Source organism: Zonotrichia albicollis, chromosome 2, assembly GCF_047830755.1.
Source record: "Zonotrichia albicollis isolate bZonAlb1 chromosome 2, bZonAlb1.hap1, whole genome shotgun sequence".
Taxonomy (NCBI): Eukaryota; Metazoa; Chordata; class Aves; order Passeriformes; family Passerellidae; genus Zonotrichia; species Zonotrichia albicollis.
Genome location: NC_133820.1, coordinates 38,593,145 through 38,611,409, shown reverse-complemented (window position 1 = coordinate 38,611,409; position 18,265 = coordinate 38,593,145). Strand labels below are relative to the sequence as shown.

The 18,265-nt window shown below is 48.7% G+C and overlaps 1 protein-coding gene across 1 annotated transcript in view; it reads left to right on the top strand.

The window, feature by feature from the left end:
• The window catches only part of FSTL1 (follistatin like 1), a 53,405-nt gene that overhangs the window by 26,987 nt on the left and 8,153 nt on the right, over positions 1-18,265 (top strand). Inside the window, exons 3-6 of the mRNA XM_074534786.1 lie at positions 11,528-11,632; positions 12,854-12,983; positions 14,646-14,678; positions 16,244-16,374. Coding sequence (XP_074390887.1) covers positions 11,528-11,632; positions 12,854-12,983; positions 14,646-14,678; positions 16,244-16,374 — 399 coding nt within the window. The remainder of the gene's footprint in view (positions 1-11,527; positions 11,633-12,853; positions 12,984-14,645; positions 14,679-16,243; positions 16,375-18,265) is intronic.

Sequence of the window (18,265 nt, the reverse complement as noted above, 5' to 3'; positions counted from 1 at the left end):
GTGCTGGTGACTTGACTGGGGCTTTCTGAAGAATAACAGGGACAGCAGGAGTTGAAAAGAACGTGCTGATCATAACTTGGGTCACAGTTCCCCTTGTGCTGGATCCCACATGGCCCAACATTGCTACTCCTTGATCTCAGTGTGGGGCTGTGGGGTGACTGCCCTTGCAGTTTAATAGGATTTGCTTGTTGCTGATGTGATGTTTCTGAGAGCAGTGAACACATGCACGTGTGTCTCTCCCTGTGTACCTCTGCAGCCTTCCCAATGTCCCAATTTCAGCAAGGATTTTCACTTAGTTTTTACAGCAGAGTTTTTTCTCTCCTCTTTCTGATACTAATCAGTAAATGCATACACCTGCCAGTTGTCAGGTCATCTCCTGAAATCCTAGTTTGCATTTTGCAGGCTGCCGTATGGTAGGGCTTTGGCAGACTTGCCTTCAGCTCCCTCTGGCCACAGGGACGCAGTTTAACCTTGGATGGATCCATGCCTTTTTGGCAGAAGCACCACTGATGAGCAGACTCCAGGTTCCTTCCACAGCCTACTCAAACTTTTCCTCTCTTCCATGTTCACCTTACTTCACTTCTATTTCAAGGTGTTCCTGTTAGTCTGATAACCATTCCCAGCTATATGATTTCAGGAAGGGGATGGATGCTCCCTCAATACCACAGACCAAGAAAAGCTGTCTACACAAAATAATGCCTAATAATGAGGGGTTTTCTGAGCCTTCCTCACTGTTCTCACTGGGTAAAGGGGATTTCATGACTGCATGAAGTAGAGAAGCTTCAAAGGAGAGAAATTACTGTGACAGAGCACTGTCCCCTGGGGATTCACTCTTCTATAGCTGCCTCCAGCAGAGCCACTGGGTAGAGCAGACCCAAAGCTGCTCTGCATTAACAAGGAGCCGATCAAATCCTTGAGCCAGGCTAGAAAATGGGAAGTACAGAACTGGCTTATTTCCAGCTCTGTTCTCACTCTCCCACACTGAGGCTGACTCAGTGTTTCCCCCCAGTCACACAGTGATTTCCATTCTTTTTTTGCAATGTGCTGTGGTGGAAGGAGAGTAAAGAAGGACTAAGGGACAGAGCTGGGAAGAGGGATCATCAAATCCATTGCAGTTGGATTCCCATCCCAGTGAGAGGAACAAAACCACTGAGGACTCTTGCACAAGAAGCTGGAGGCTGCTGGAAAACCTCAGCATTTCCTGCAATCTACATTCCCCCTGTGTATCCAGTTACTGGAAGCGGTGTGAATATGCCATAGGGTTGTAAATTCTAACTTGCTTCCCACTGCTTAGCTCACTCTTTCCTCCTCTCTGTTGGAGCCATGTGATGGCTGAGAAATGTGCCAGATTTGGATTCCATTCAGAAATAAATCATCCCTAGTCAGAAAAAAGAGGCAACAAAACTTAACTGGCAGGACCAGTAAAATTTGCAGGACTTCAGAGTGTGGGAAATTAGGGGAATGAAGGATGAAAAAAGAGGGCTGCCATGATACAGAATGAGCTGTGGGTCAACACAGATTGAGGGGCTGAAAAGGGAACATTTGAAGTTGTATATGGCACAAACTGCCTCAGATTGGGTAATGGGTGTGGGGGCAGGCAGCTGTGTCAGTGTACCTCAGAATGGGGCACATGAAGGAAGGAACATACACCTTTGGGGAAATGCCATCTGTCAGAGAAACCTCCCTTTTACAGCTGAGCCTGGGTGTGCTTAGAGAGAGAGGTGATGACACCTATGTTTAGTTGCTAGCAATAGTTTGTGGTGCACAGCTCTTCTCTGGTTTGGAGGCCCTGGGGCTGAACTCTTCATCTTCCTCCTTCATCCTCCTGTTGTCAAAGGCTTCCTCTGACAACTCATACGTGCTGTGACATACAGAACATCACCCTCTTGTTGGAATTCAGAAGTCAATGCTTGTCTTGTTCTTATTTTTGCTTTGAACAAAATAGGATGGAGAACTGTGATTCCTAGGAGCTCAGCCATGGCAAAACAGAGCCTGGCCAAGGGCACTCAGGATATGGGAAGAAGAATCATTCCTCAATGAGGAGTACAATTGGTGCATTCTCGGGACTCTAGCTGCTCAGACCCTGAGATGGGTTAGAAAGTCTCTTTTCCCAGCCCGGCGCTCGAAGAAGGAGTCAGAGCTCTTCAGTTCTCGGTCTCAAGGTTGTTTATTGTATCCTGTCTATAAAATTTTTTCTCCTGTCCAGCTGAGGTCCATTCAGCAAGACAGTCCAAGGCACTCTGCCTGCCCCCAGGGTGGTGTTATCTTTTTATACTAAAAACTACGTGTACAATATTTACAATAACTTTCCAATACCTATCACCTATGTTAGACAGCAAGCTTCTACTCTAAACCAATCTAAAAGTACCAACATCACAATAGAAGATGGAGGCCAAGAAGAAGAAGGAGAAAGGCTGGACATGCCCAGATTCCTTCATTTTGCCCCATTCTAAAAACCCCAAAAAAATCTATTTTTCACCCTGTGACAAACTAATTATTTTTCTACTTATACTTTCGTGGCTTGCAGATCCTCATCTAAGGATGAGGTAACTTTGGTAACTTTTTCCATGGGTCATAATCAAAGTCACAGGCATCTTGGGCTCTGTGCCAGGGTCTCTGAGCCCCCTGGCAGGAGTCCTGGCAATCCAGGACAGCTAGAGGGATGTCCTGAATTCCAACAGTGCATCACTCAGTGAAGTGGTCCTGGCTTCCCAGAGAGCAGAGGGAGCTGAGCTGCTGTCTTCTGGTCATTCTTGAGCAAGTCTTGCACCTTGGACCTTTCCTTTCCAGTCTTGTCACGTGAGAGGGTGACACCGATCTCGTCCCTAAGGCCCTGTGAGACTAAATTCAGGTAGGACCTTTCACATGCACTGAGATGCTTCCCTGTGTGTGAGGGTGATTTTTCAATCCAAATACAAAATGATTAACTTGATTCCTCCCTCTGAGAACCATGGTGCAGCAGAGCATCACATCCTGTCCTCCTGTGGGACTGATTCTGCCCTGCTTACAGCTGAAGCCTCTTCAGCTGGTTTGGTATGCACAAATCAGTCATGTTCTGAACTCCTGCCTCCATGCCTTGCTGGGACCAACACTAGTAAGAAAGATCCCAGTGGTTGTGGAAAAGCTGGCAATTTCACCACATGATGCAGCAGAAGGGAATCAAACTCCTTCCAGAGGTGCTGTAGGGATAGGTGGAGGGAATAGTGCCGAGAGAAGTGCAGCTTTGGGACATGATACTTTGGAATCTGTGATTATAAGGAGTGTTTTTGCCTGAGCAGCAGAGAGGCTGCAGGAGTGAGAGTGCTGCCAGATGCAAGCTCCCTTCCTTCTAGCAGCCATTTTCCAGACTTGTTTGCAGGAGCGATTTCCTCTTCCCCAGATTCTCATGTCATTGTTCCCCTAATGGGGCCTCACTGGTCATTGCCTTGTGGTGGAAAATATGAGGCTGTGGGGGCCAGAGCACAGACATTCCTTCCAGCTTAAAAGGGAAAACAGAGTCCTTGTGCAGCGGAGTCCCCGAGAGGTGTGCCTGGCTCCGGAACTGTTTCAGCAGCATCACACTGTAAGAGACATCAGCTGTTTGGCAGATGCCTTTTTGCTCTTGATTAGGTTGTAGGGAGAAAACCCTCCTTCTTCCCAGTTCTTGCTTCCCTTTCTGTGCAGGCACCAACTTCTGCCTGCTCTCTGTGGGACATGAGAAAGCCATGGCTGGTGTGTGAGGGCTGCTGTCCCTGCCAGCAGTCCAGGCCATGTCTCCACAGGTCTCAGTGGGGATGTAGAGCTCTGTATCCATCCTGCCAATGTCTGCAAGGCAATGCTGCCCAGGCAGGCTTTTTTAGTAGCAGTACAAGCTGCAGGCATCTTCATCTCCATTTCCCTGACAGAGTCATGGATGAATTCCTACAAGCAGGTTTTTACAAGCCGTGTTGTTTTTCCATGGCCTCATGTAAAGGTCACTGACCTGATGGGCCCCCTTTATCACAGAGGTCAGTCAGAGCCTCAGCCACTCTCCTGCTCAATGCACATATGATGGACACATCTGATCCACAGATCCTGGACTGAGCAGCCAGCAAGTCAGGGAGGGTCTCACACAAATGGGTGAGGTACGGGTTTGCAGAGAGGGAACCTCCTATGAGCTCTGGGAGTTGCAGTTCCTTCCCTCTATTGCTTTCTTTTCTCTGCATCCAGATTTTCTGGGAACACACCCTGATTTCCCAGCATGTGCAGAGATGTATGGTCTGGCTTGTTTCCCATAAGCAAAGTCAGCTGCCATTAAATATTCATCTCACAAGCATTCAAAAGCGTTTAAGGGGTTGCACTTGATGATTTAAAAGAGCCAGTCCTAGATGTTAGTTGGGAATAGAAAAAGATAAGGGCAAAGTATTGGAAAGAGGGGTTGGCTGATGTCTAGGTGTGTGGATTGGTGGATTGGGACACATGCTGTCCTCCATGGCAGGCATCCCACAGGAAGGGCAGTAGCTCCTGACATTGTGTCCAGATCTCTGTTCACAGCCCTTGATTGAAGCTGGCTGAAATACCCTAGTGATGGAAGCTCTGAGGGGGCAGCAGTGAGATGGGGTCTGTCCTGCAACACAAAGGAAATGCTGCAGGGGAAGCACAAGGGTCAGTGGCAGGGAGACAGCAGGGGGCTGGAGTGAGGATCTGTCCTCAGGACTGCAAGCAGCAGTGACGTTGAGTCTGTCAAGAGGAGAGGCTGAGCCAGAGAAGTGTCGTGTGGGGCTCTGCTAAGGAATTCCTGCCTGGTTCCCTGTGGAAGCAAAGCAATGTCAGCAGGCTGTCTGTGCCTGCCTGCCTGTCTCTGGCCTCCAGTGAGCCTTGAATCCATGGGCCTGTTTCCGGCACAGCTGATAAAGCAGTGGAGGCCTCCGAGATAATGGGATCCAGCTGGTTTTGTGGCTCTAGGTGACTGCCTTAATGAGAGGGGCCTGTGAAGACCTCCCCTGAGGAAGGAGTCCATGAGCTGCCCTGGAACTGGCTGACAGACAGGCCATGCAGAGAGAGCTGTTGGAAACTGGCCTTCATTAGTTCTGCCACTCGCAGGACGGCTTTAGGAACTGGGGGAGGAGGAATCCTGCAGTTTAAATGGCACTGGACCCCTCTGCATCCAGCACAGATCCCATATTGATGCCCTTCAAATAGGATATTGTTAGCACTGGGAATGTTGAGGGAACATTGTCAAATGCAGCTGGTCACACTCCCTTGGGGAACCCAGCCCTGGTCCAGACTTTGCCTGACAAACATCTCTTCTTTTTTGACTCCCTAGCTCAGGGATAGCCTGGTTTAGAGCCTTTCCAGCTGCCTAGCAACACCTTCACTGGCGTGAGCAGCAGGACATGCACCGTGTGCCTTCCAGAGACAGGTGGGACCCCTGCAGCAGGGGAGGGAGGAGTTCCAGAGGGTGCCACTTTGAGTCCAGATAACACCAGACCAACAGAAGTGTTCAAGAGATGACCCTGCACCCGTGTGTACAGCAACCTCTGGCAGGAGGTTTCATTCCAAAGTAGAGTATGTTTTATTCCACAGCCTACTGTACCATTCCAATAGTGATGATGTCCTGGGATTGTCCTGATGATGTCTGTTTTTTTTGGAGAGCTGAATAGCATGATTCAATCCTCACTTGCTGCGCTTATCACAGTCTTATTTTTGCTAAATGAAACTCAAGCCTTCCAAGTAAGAATTTAAGATAATTTGTGTGGATTTTCTTCCAACCTGGGGCAGTAGCCCAAAGGAAGTAAAACTGTAATGGTCACCTTACCTACCTATTTATGGCAAGCCCAGTGTCAGGGATGCCTGCTTGTTTCACGCTAATCTGCTCAGTTTATGCTGCTACCAAATTTCCGCCCCATCACACCAGAGTGTTAGTGGATCCAGGGAGCTGCCACAGGAATTGGGTCACGTTTGCAGGGAGGAGCAACTGCTTTGCTTGTTAGTTGCAAACCAAAACAACAGGACAAACGTGCTGGCAGAGCAGGCTGCACAAATGACCAGAGGTGACAAGCTGGCTGCCCCTTGGTGGCCTCAGTGAACATGGGATCTGGTCCCCCTGGACCTCTGCAGGAGGACACTGCTGCCGAAACAACTGGAGAAACACTTGGGTAATGGGATGAAACGCATAAGCCAAATGCTTTCTCAGTGCCATCACTGCACAGGAGTTGCTAAATTTTCCTGGCTCCCCCCTGAGCTGCTCTGCTGCCCAGCACTCTCTTTTTGAATGTTGCAGCACAATGCTTCTCCCTCCCAGCTCCACAACAGGAGAGGAGGGAAGTTTGGAAGTCAGGAGACATAGCTTATCTCAGCTTTCTGCATCATTAACCTACTGCCTTGTGTTTCCAAATCGTTCTGTGTTCAGAAGCAAACATTGCCAAGACAACAGTTAGACAAGGCGCTAGATTTCATGGCTGGATGTTGAGTTGGTTTAGAAATTATACAGGCTATGCAGTTTATGGGTAGCACCTTGGCATATTCAGAGATCCCTTACATCCCTACTCCCCCACTGGTTGTGGCAGGGAACAGGCAAAAGGGATGTGGATGTGAAGATGTAGGGAGGACTGGCAGAAATAGGTAGCTGCACAGCTTATTTCTCTCTGATGCATGGAGGGGAGTCTGTTGTGAATTGTACTGATTATATCTGAAAACTTGCAGCCAGCTTTTGCTGCTGCCTTCCCTGAGGCATGAGAATCTGTGCATGTCTTGCAATCCCAGACATCATTTTGGTGCCCTTTAGTTTTGCCTTCTCTGTGTGATACTCAAGTTTGTATAATACATGGGATTGCCTCCCATAGGAGTTTTCAGCTCCAGCTTTAGAGCACTTTGATTTCCGTGCTCGTCGCACAAGGCAAAAACACAAAACCTTGATTTTACAGCAAACAGCACAGAGCATTATGTGAGGGTCAAATAATTTTATGTATTTCCAGAAAGTGGTGCCAAAAGAAGAAAGGACCTGCCCTCACTGCTGACACCAGAAAAGGTTGTTACTTGTATCAATGTCCAATGCAGTACGGGCTGCTGACAAAAAGATTTTTGAGGTCTCAAAGAGGAGATTTTATGTGGAAAGATATGCAGAAAACAAGCCAATATGAGGGGTTGTTGTGAAGCATATAAACTCCCCATCTTGTCTTTCTGCTTGTTTCCCAGAATGTGTGTAATGGCAGTAATCCCTGCTGCTCTCTTCGGGCTGTAGGGCACTGTGGACATGGAGCTGCGTGCACAGCTCTTCTCTGCAGGTGGAACTTGCTCTTCTTTACAGAGGTGTTTTGTCATTGAATTGTTCATGGTTTCAACTTTCACAGGCTGGTTAGGAAAGTCCCAGCTCCCATCAAGGGACACCAGACTGTTGTGGCTCAGTAGGGGCCAGGGGAGGAGGCAGCCAAGGGAGGGCTGCAGCGGGCAGTTCCCTTGCAAAGGCAAGGAGCCGTGATACCTCTTCTCTGCCATGTGTACAATCACTGCAGACACTGCACTGTTTCCATGCAGTCCCACCAGTGCAGAGCAGGCACAGCACCTGGCAGGACCTTGGGATCCCGTGCAGACCGGGCACTGCATTGGCTCATCGAGTCACACTCAGTCCTGGACAGCCGGGCGCGGGCAGGGACTCGGAAATGCTCCGGATATCTGTGCTTACTCTGTGTTGGGGGTCCAACTTCTCAGCACCAGATGCTGCCAGAGATGAGAAACAGCCCTTTCCACTGCCTAATTTCCTAATTTTAGCTCTCCACCTTGAGGCCCTGCATTGCTGGTTGCCATGGCGATCCTTCACCACTGGCATTGCCTCTGGCTTTCGCCTGCGGGTGCCTTGGAAATGTCTTTTTCCTCCTTGCTCGTCAGGAGACAACAGCTGAGACAGAGGCATTGCATGTGACTCTCTGCACTGTCAGCTCAGGTCTTCTGCTTAGTGTTTGCCTGTTAACATGAACCTTCATCCACAGGGTTACACTTCCCAGCCCTCCAAAAGCATTGTGCATTTCCATCCCCATTCAGTAGACAAGCCAGGCTATGCATACATGACGCTACCCAGCTGCCCTGAACTTGTGGCCCTTGTTGAGAGCAGCCTTCTCCATGGTTCTTGCCAGACAATATGTCTGGGAAGCCTGTGCCCCTGCAGGGTGAAGGGTCAGAGTGCCCCTGTGCTGTGGCAGACATTCCAAAGGCACAGGCACTCCTGCCCTGGCTTCATCTGGCTGCTTTTACACCTTCCCACTTGTTCTCTGGGCAGCAGAGGAGTACCTAAAAAAGAGAGAGTTTGGGCACCTCACTGGAGGCAGAAGAGAGGAAGTGCCTTGCCAAGGCTTGCAGTGGAAATGCCACTGTGCAGCAATTAATAACAACTCCCTGCCTTTTCCCTTCCGCCTGCCCGAGCGCGCTGTGGACTGGAACAGGTGACACTTCCCAAGCACAGGATGACAGAAAAGGCACGGGCAGCTCTCAGACACAAAGCAGTGTAAAAGCTGTGATTCCAGTAAATCCTGATATTAATTAATTTAAGGGCAATGATGTTGAAATACTGTGAAGTCTTTTTTTTACATTTTAAATTTTTAAAATTTGTGGTTTATATTTTCAAGCTTTTACAAGGCAGGTGCAAGGATGGACTATTCAATATTAAAGTGGCAGCTGCCATCCTCACTCACACAACTCCAGCAGGTAAAGCTTTATAAAAACATATATTACAAGGTCCAAGGTAAGATTAGAGTATCTGTCACAAGAAACCAGTTTGGCTGGTAGATTCTGGGAGATCACCAGGGAATCATGAGATTATAAAGCCTCATTTGCAGACCCCCACTGTACTCATCCAGTCATCCACCTCTGTCCCTGTCACACTCTCAGTTGTGCACAGGAGACTCCCACATTTGCTGGGAAGGCAACCAGGACTGCTAGAAGAGGTCCCACCCTGTGGTATGCCACAGCTGGGTTTGAGAAACCCCGTGCCAGAGTGAGAGGGCAGGCAGGCAGAGCAGCTTGCTTCTTTTCTTCCTCTGGCTGAATCCTGAGGTGGAGAAAGCCATGCTGGAATGTGGCAATGAACCAACCCCCTGCCAGCCTAGGGCAACTTAAGGCAATAAGAAGAAGCGACGAGAAAATTGTATCGCTTTGATTAATAAGAAAAATCAGAGTAATGTGGCCTTCTAGCCTGGCAGGTGGCAGGGTGTCTTCAGAAGCTGTTCTGGTGATGTCACCCTGCCAGCATCCCCTGCCCAGGTTCCAAAGGAAGAGCTGTGGGATGGTGCCTGGGCTTTAGCACTAGCAGGGAGGGAGCTGTGGATGGCCACATTGGAGACTGGGTTTCCAAGTGAGCTCCCTTGGGGAGAGGAGTCCAGCAATCTGAGCTTGGGCACTGCAGATGCTTGTTGAGGCCAGCTGCATTATAGCAGTGCCCCAAGTCCCAGGCAGGTACCAAAAGCCAGGCTTGGCATTGGTGGGCGTGGATGGGAGGTGGCTGCTGGCAGTCCTGCCTGTCCATGGGAGAGGCAGAGTGCTGCCATCTATTGCAGGCACCTGGATTACAGACCTCACTGGGTGGCCATTCAAAGCTGTGCCCAGCTGCTTTTTCTGTCTTTGACTGCTTGAAGGGATTGACAAGTTGTTCAAAACCCCTTAAATGGATCAGCACTTTGGTAGCTACACTGCATTTTAGGTGAGTGACCAAAGTCAGACTCCAGCCTTGGACAATTAGGGTTTTTCTTTGTGCATTTTGCAAAATGAGCTATTCCTTCCCTGCCCTGAGCTGCACGAGGTTGCTTTGTGCAGTGAAGCACTCCCTTTGTTCCATCCCACCCCACAAGTGCCTGGTTCATTTACCCCAGCCCTCCCCTGGAAGATGACTGCAGAGAGCTGGATGCAGGAGGAGGGATAATGTGTCACTTGTAGCTCGGAAACAAAATGTGAAAGGAGATGAAAAGGCAGGAGGGTGATGCTGTCTTCATGGGGAAAACAGGCCTGGGACATAGAATACATTTCTCAGCTAAGACTGGCATGTCCAAACACTGTATTTGACGGAATAAGCAGCAAAATAGGAACTCCTGCAGAAAACCCAAAAGATGTTTGTCGCTATGTGAACCTGGAGGGATTCCTGCAGTGATTTGAAAAGACCTTCTCAGGTTTGATGAATTGTGCAGTAGGCCAGCAAACAAACTATTCTGAAGACCGGGGCAAGGTTATTCAGAAAATGATCTGGCTGTCTCTGTGGGCTGTTCAGTAAAGACAGCACCTCTCTGAAACTGTGGTTTAAAATCAAAACAAACAAAAAACTAGAATAAAGAGGAAGTAGGAGGAAAAAATGTGTTCAGCATTTGTCAATAATGCTTGCTCTTCTGACAAATTCTGTTCCTTTTTCATCACCTATTTTCAAAAGTAAGTGATGGAGGGACAAAGATGCCACAAATGAGCAGAGTATAAGAATAATACTCTGATGAGAAGGTGAAAAAACATCTTTGTATTAGAGGGAAGAAACATAGCAGATGTGATTGACTTATCTCACTGATTATTTTTCATTCCTCAATCTTCTTTCTGATGCAAAACTGTTGCAGAAGCGAGTTGGCTGGCATAAACCAGATACTCAACATACAATGGAAAATGTTAAGTGAAATGAGAGTCACAAAGGAAATTAATGACAAAGCAGGGAATTAAGCCAGGCTCTTCAAAGTCTGAACCCTGAAACTACCTTCTCTTTTAAAAGTCTATTTTAAAAAGCATTAAATGGATAAAAATAAGTGGTAGTTGCATCAAAACCATGATTAAACTATGGAAATATTCCACACTAGGTGTCACCAGGAATGCTGTGGGACACCAAGAAAAAAAAAAGAAAATATTTGACAGTTATGTGAGCTACAATACTTGTGATGGCTTTGGCTAGGAGAAAATTGTAAAGCATATCAATTGTGCTGCAGGACGTAAGTCACCTGCAGGCTGTCAGGAACCAGGAAGAAATTTTCATTATGGGAGGATTACTGGATAATTATCTTATCCATGACAGTGTTCTTCTTTTAAAGTGTTTGGTCTTGACTAGTGAAAGCAAGATAATGGGTCAGTTTTTTGTGACAGGGACATTATCTGGTGCCTGATGGCAATCTCTTCTGCCTGCTTGTGTTGTACCTTTCTCTAGGGATATGTTCACCTTCTTCCTAAGTGTCTCGAGCAAAGACATTTCTGCTCCCTACCCTCTGTGAAAAGAAATTTTAAAGACAGCAGTCACTGACATGAGCAATTTATTCTTACCATTCATGCTAGACTTCCTCTTGCTCATGTTTGCTCCACTTCTCCCAGGTGATTTTCCAGGAATGAACTGAAGGAAACCCTGTATTCCTGGGACTGTAGCCCTTGTTCTTGTGTCTCCTGCTTCTTATTGTCTGAGCTGTCCATCTATTGAAGTCATGTCTCTCTTTTTTTGTCACCCCCACCTTAATACCATGGTACCTTTTGGTCCTGACGCCAGTTAAATGTGCTATTTTTTAAACTGTGTTTTTACTCTTGTGGGTAATGATGTATTTTGTGTCTCTGACTTTGTATCTTGCAGGAAGAGCCAAGGAGCAAATCTAAGATCTGTGCCAATGTTTTCTGTGGAGCTGGGCGTGAGTGTGCAGTGACAGAGAAGGGAGAGCCAACCTGCCTGTGCATTGAGGTATGGGAGCAGCACAGGTCCTGTGTCTGGGACAGGTGGCACCACCACCACCCCTCAGATGGGTTTCTGTCACTGGAAGGATCCCCTGATGGAATAATGTTTTGAAGCAGCTGCAGAGTCACAGTGGCTCTTCAAACAGCAGGACTGTTTCCAGTGTTGTGTGGGGGAAGAGCCCTGCAGGGTAGATACAGTCTGGGACTCACAGCTGTGCTGCTTGCAGGACTGCCTAGGGTCTTTACACACACAGGAGACTTTTGTTGGGAAAGCCCAGGGGGGTATGGATGTGCAGCTGGCTTTGAAGGGCACTCTAGGGAATGGTCTGTGAGCTTCAAGACACTCTGCCCTCACTGGCGCCTTGTTTGAGGAGGTTACAAGGACCCTACTAAAAATCAGCTTTTGTAAAATGGAAATAATTGTGGTAGAGTGCTGTAAGGATGAATAGCTGTATCCAGCAGGGAGTCAGAGATGATTAGAAGAGTCTTTCCCAGCTGTAGGGACACAATGTCTCCCTACTGTGCTCTGCTCTGTGCCTTCCAAACATTTCTGCCTGGCTCCTGGGAATGGCCCTGTGGCTCTTTGTTCCCCCTTCCCTCAGAGCTTGCAGCTCTGGCATGACCAGCCTGGGCACTGGAGAGTGAAATGCTCTGTTAGTAGGAAGGGAGTCTGTCACTCTGGGTAGGCTTGGCCAGACCAAAAGGGACAGAAGAGAGAAGCTCATAGCCTGAACAGTGGCACTGGTGAACTCTCTTTGCTGTGGGCTGTGCTGTTTGTTCATGGCTGATGGCTTATTCTGCCATTTGGTAGCAGAAGAGTGGAGCAGAGTCTGCAGAGAGATGCAATGGAGCCAAGCAAGCACAGGTGCAGAAACCAGAGGCATAGAAACACCTCTGGGCAGGCATGGCCACGGCACATGGAGCAGCAATTGCAGGATTATGCTCCATATTTATGCTGTGCACTGATTTCTCTGCAGAGGTCTGATTTCAGAAAGACTCCTGTCATGCTGGTGGTGATGGAAACTGGGATGAAGTGAGGCCTTTGAACTCACACCCACAGACCTCCCTGTGTGGGTTTTCCTGGGGTAATGATGGGTGAGTTAGCCTGTTCCAAACACAGGGCCAAGGGGACTATGCCAAGGACTTCTCCTGAGCTGGGCTATGGTGGGACTCACCGAGCAGTCCCAAGGAGGCAGGTGAAAGGCTGTGTTCTCTGGCTGTCCCACAGAAATGCAAACCTCACAAGAGGCCTGTGTGTGGGAGCAATGGCAAGACGTACCTGAACCACTGTGAGCTGCACCGTGACGCCTGCCTCACCGGCTCCAAGATCCAGGTGGATTACGATGGCCACTGCAAAGGTAACCCTGGCAAGGAGGGCTGGCTACACTCTCAGGGACAAAGCTGGAAGGGAAGCATGGCATGGTAATAAGGCAGGGCAGAGGCCTCACCAGCAAGACCTTGTCCCACAGTTGCTGAGTGGGGTAAACAAGGCAAGCCTCTGAACAGGAGCCAGATTCAAGCAAGAGTCCAGACGACCAGGCAAGCTGGCAGTGATGAAGTAGGCCTGAAATCAAGTTGTGAAGTCAGGGCTGGTGACTCTGGTAACCAGAATCAGACACGAGGCAAACAAGCTCATAGTGATGCAGCCTGTGGCGCCAATTCAGCCTCCTGCTGGGTTCAGGCTGCACGGGGTCCGGATAGCACAGTCCTATTGGGGACGGACTGTCTGATTCCCAAGCAGCTCTCAGCCACAGGCAACCTTAGCAAGCTTAAGGGATATCAGCTCTTTAGTGATTATCAGCTCACTGTGATTTCAGCTCTCAGCTTGCTAGGTGCCTAGGCAGGCAGGCAGACACAGGGGGAGAGAGGAGAAGGCAGTTTAGAGTTCCACAGCAATGTCTTAATTGAATCTTCTGTGAAGGGTTCCAGTGACAGCTCTTCTACCAGAACCGGCCTAAAACAGGGTACAGGGGGATCAGAAATGGTCCAATGGCAAGGGTTAGAGGAAAGTGACCTATGGGCTTCCAGAGAGATAAGCAGGGGTCCAAAGGCAGAATAGCAGCTTCTAGCCATTCACCATGACTTGGCATTTCTTATCTCTAGGCTTCTGCTCACCACGGGGCCCTTGCAGGCCCTGTGCCTGCTACATAGCAGGGCTGAAATCAAGGTGGGAACACAGCCACCAGGACAGAGCCTGGATCAACAGTCTATGGAAGAGAGTGGTTGCAACAGAGCTGGAGGCAGGCATGGCTACAACATGATAATCACAGGCAAGGACTAGGAATTGAGGAATCAGATATGAAATGGAGCCTCATGGTTCACAGAGAGTTTGGATGGAGGCTCTAGGTGAGGCCAGCAGGGTTATTAAGGCCCTCATTAGTGCACTCAAAATCCTGACACCTTGACTGTGGGGGGACCTTGGAGCTATTGCCTCCCCAAGCTTCTGGGAGTGTGGCACTCAGGAGAGCAGGGCAAACTTTTGCTCCTGCTGCCTCACTCTAAGCTTTTGGAGTCAGCCAGGTAAATGTCCCAGTTTAACTGCTGAGGAAAAGTCATGCTCTGAGGATAAACTCCTAAAACCAATACTATAATCCATGTTTCTAAGGAACCTCAATAACTTTAGGAGCAAGGATTTTGCCCCATCAGTGGGCCTGTTTAACTCACACACATACCAGCTGCATGGTTTTCTTGTGTTCAGACAGAGTTCATGTGTTTAAATGTGTGCCCACTGTCTCTTACCCTGTCACTGAATACCATGGATAAAAGTCTGGTGCAGTCTTCCTCATTTCCTTCCATCAGATTTATAAGCATTGATGAGATTGTCCCTGAGCCTTCAATTCTTTAGTCTAAACTGTCTTCAGTATCTCCTCATGGTCCAGGGATTCCAGCCCCTCAATCATGTATGTGGCCCTCATATATCCAAAGACACCCAGGTTCTTCTGCTTTTACCCATGGTGGGAAGAGATTTGTATTGCTTCACACTGCATCAGAAATGTCCTCTTCTGTCTTTCCATTAACAGAGAAGAAGTCTGAGAATCCAGCTGCAAGTCCAGGTAAGAAGCTGTGTCCTGTTTGGCTGAGGCCTCTGTATGAATCTGTATGCTCTGGGAGATGGGCAGAGGGTGTGCTGGAGAGGTGCAGAGCTCTGCAAAAAGCACATCCTGCATGGGCTGTACAAGAGTCTGAGTTGATAAATCAGCTGAAAGGTGATTGCCCAGCTCTTTACTCTTGGGTAACCTTTCAGAGCTCATACATCTCCTGGGCTTTTCACTGTGCTGGGATGTCTCAGGGACTCAGCATAGACTAGGTGCAATGAAACCCAGTTTGCCCCCAGGGACTCAAACTGTGTTCATCACCCAGACTGAGGGATGGAGCATTCTTTTAAAAGGAAACTTTGCTTTAGGAGTGATGAACCAATGGCAGAGGCAGAGAGTCAGGAGGTACAGCTGAACTGCCTCTACCATCAGCCATCAAGATGATCTTGAGTCTGTTCTAACCTAAATGATTCTATGATCACCTAAATTTTAAGTCTCTTCAATTCCCTGTGCTTGGTTTCTCCCTTTATGCATTGCCATGTGTACTTAACATTGGATTTTAGGGCCATGGCTTGTCATCAGGAGAGCCTTTTCCTATTCATGAACTCTAAATACTGGAGCTGTATAATCATCAACTTTAACTTCCTATGACAGATGAGAGCAAAGTCTCACACAAAATAAAGAGGAAGGACCATGTCAGAGCATGGCCACCACCCTAAAGCAGTTTTAAAGAAGTACAAAATGAAACATGCAGAATCCCTACAGAGATGATTTTTTTCATCTCTGCATCTGCTTGTGATAGTAGTCACTGCATTCAGAAGATCCTTAACGTGTGCAAGTGACATGAATGCACACTGATTCCTTTTCTGGCTTTGCTGACCACTGGGCAGCAAAGGTGTGACAATTCCCAGCTAGGCTTTCAGTTTTGTTTCTAAATCACAGTTTGTACTAGCACACAAAGTGATAACTGCCCTGGAGAAACCTGTGACACTGGCAAGCACTGTGAGTGAACAAGCCCAGCCTGACCCCCTCTCGTTTCCAGTCAGAGTGGACAAACCAGGGCTTTGAAGAAACAGTATTTCCTGAGATAACAGGCCCTAAAATTCAAGTCTTGGAGACAGAGTGGTAGAAAGGCTTGCTCAGTCTATTCCTCCCCCTTGCAGAGGATAGAGGTTTTGGTATTTTAGGGTTGATAGCTGAATGACAATTCTATGCAGTGTCAGGAAGCCCGGGGACATTGTCAGTTACCTTCCTCCCTCAGTCTGGGACTCTTCACACCAAGATGAGTCAGCTCCGGGCTGTTCTTCCACGAGCTTCAGGAATGGGAAGGAAGAGCTTTGGCAGGAGTGTTGTTTTCCAGCCGTGCCACATGGTGTCACCAACAGCCCATCCACTATTCAGCACATGTCAAATCTGCTTGGATCTGGCAGTGATGTAACCGCAAGGACAGGACAGAGGGGCTGCAAGCTGCCATCAGGGAGAGCTGGCTGCCTTTTATTTCCAGCCCTCTCTTTGTGATCTCCCTGCCACCCTGATTTCTCTCACTCTTGTTTTTCCTTCTGCTGCACTGTCTCCCATCACAGTTGTCTGCTACCAGTCGGACAGGGACGAGCTTCGTCGCCGCGTGATCCAGTGGCTGGAAGCTGAGATTATCCCAGATGGGTGGTTCTCCAAGGGCAGTAACTACAGTGAAGTCCTGGACAAATATTTCAAGGCAAGTTGAGCAGCACCTGCCTCAAAGCCCAGACAACATTTCTTGCCTTGCCACTGCATGACAGCTGCTGTGCCCCCAGCTGAGAGGCTCCCTTGTGTGATGTGCCTGTTGAGCTGGGGACCAGAGGGATCTGCTAAGTCCTACAGCCTGATGTGCTATGGGCTGCCTGCAGCAGCCACTGACTGAGACACTGACACAGCTTGTGACAACCAGATGTGGAGCATCTCTGATTCCTGGTATCTGACCTGCCCTGGGGAAAAGGAAGAGGGCAAGCCACATGTGCCTGCAGCAGAGTAGAGAACTAATCTTGGGTAAAATGCCAGAGGAAAAGAGGTGAAAGTGCTGGAAATGCAGGAAGCTGTGGCAGGGGCTGCTGATTTTTTGGTCTAGATAGTCCCAAGGCCTTGCTGAGATGGGTATAAGGGACATTTGGGGGCTTCAAGGAATATGTCCCAGTTGTGGCTGAGAGCTGGCAGTTCCCTAGTACTCTGTAGAGTGAAAGCCACTCGAGTCTTGGGCCTTGCAATAATCCTGTTCCTCCCTTCTCCCTGTCAGTCTATCCCTCAGCCCATCTGCACCCCCTTCTGTAACCAGCAGATCCCAAGCTTCTCCTATGCTCCTGCCACATGCCCTGCTGTGTCCCTCCCCCTCACGCCTGGCTCCTGACAGAGACTTCAAAGCATTCAGGATGGAGCTGGAGGAGCAGGTGGGGAAGAGGGGAGAGCATTTAAATCATGAGCTGTTGACAGCCAGAGATTAATGGTGCCTGACAGGAGTTAGCGCTGCAAGCAAATTTGCCATGGCAATGGCACCCCCTGGTGAGTCAGAGGAGCTGGTCCCCTCGCTCCACAGAACATCCTCACATTTGCAGTGGAAATCCACTGCCCTGGGCGCTCCTGTCAGTGCCTGCCAGCACCAAAAAGCAGCAGTGTCCTGTGTTAGTCCCTCTGCTTGCAAATATGCTGTCCCCAGCCACTTTTGCAGGGTCTCCCCAGGTCATGGGCTTTGCTGAAATGCATGAGCCAGCCACAGGCTTGTTCCACTGTCACCACACATCCACTGTCCCCACGCCTGTCAGCGTGTTGGTGATATCCTGAGGCTGAGCTCAGAGGCAGGCAGCCTCACGTTCTCTTTACTGTCCCACTTTTTCTAGAGCACTGATCCCAGTCACTGGGTGGGAGATGTTATGGCAAAAAATACCTCTGCTTGTACCAAAGGGAGAATTTCCATGGGCAAGGTCAACAGTATGAGGTTCAGTAAGGGCAAGTGTCAGGTCCTGCATTTGGGTCACAAGAATCCCAGGCAGAACTACAGGCTGGGGAAACAGTGGCTGCAAAGGGGGCTGGTGGAGTCACCATCTCTGGAAGGGTTCAAGAAACAACTGGATGTGGCACTTGCTGCTGTGCTTTAGTTGATAAGGTGATGTTCAATCAAAGGTTGGAGGTCTTCTCCAACCTTAATGATTCTGTGATTCTCTATCAGGTGGTAATCCACCTTTTCAACTGCCTTATTCTTTAAGCTTTGAAACATTTTTAAAGCAGAATTCAGAGTTTGGAGCAACTTGGGACAAATCAGGGCAAAGCAAACTAAATGGCTTCAAACACACAGAAATTTGTGTCAGCAACGAGTGTCTGCTGTTATTGGAGGAATTTTATCCTGCCAAGCTGTGGGGCTCTTCATGCCCTGCACTCCTGCAAATGGCCTGATTCCTGTGCTGCATGTAGGAAACACTGGAGGCATAGTTGAAATGAAGCTTTTCCCTTTTCTCCTTGATGGGGAGGTTTGTAGATGTGGCATTAAGCTTTTCCCTCCTGGAAGCCTGACTTGTGGGGCTCACTGGGATGTGCTTTGCTTGTCAGGCAGGTCATGACCTTGAAGGACATTATTTCAA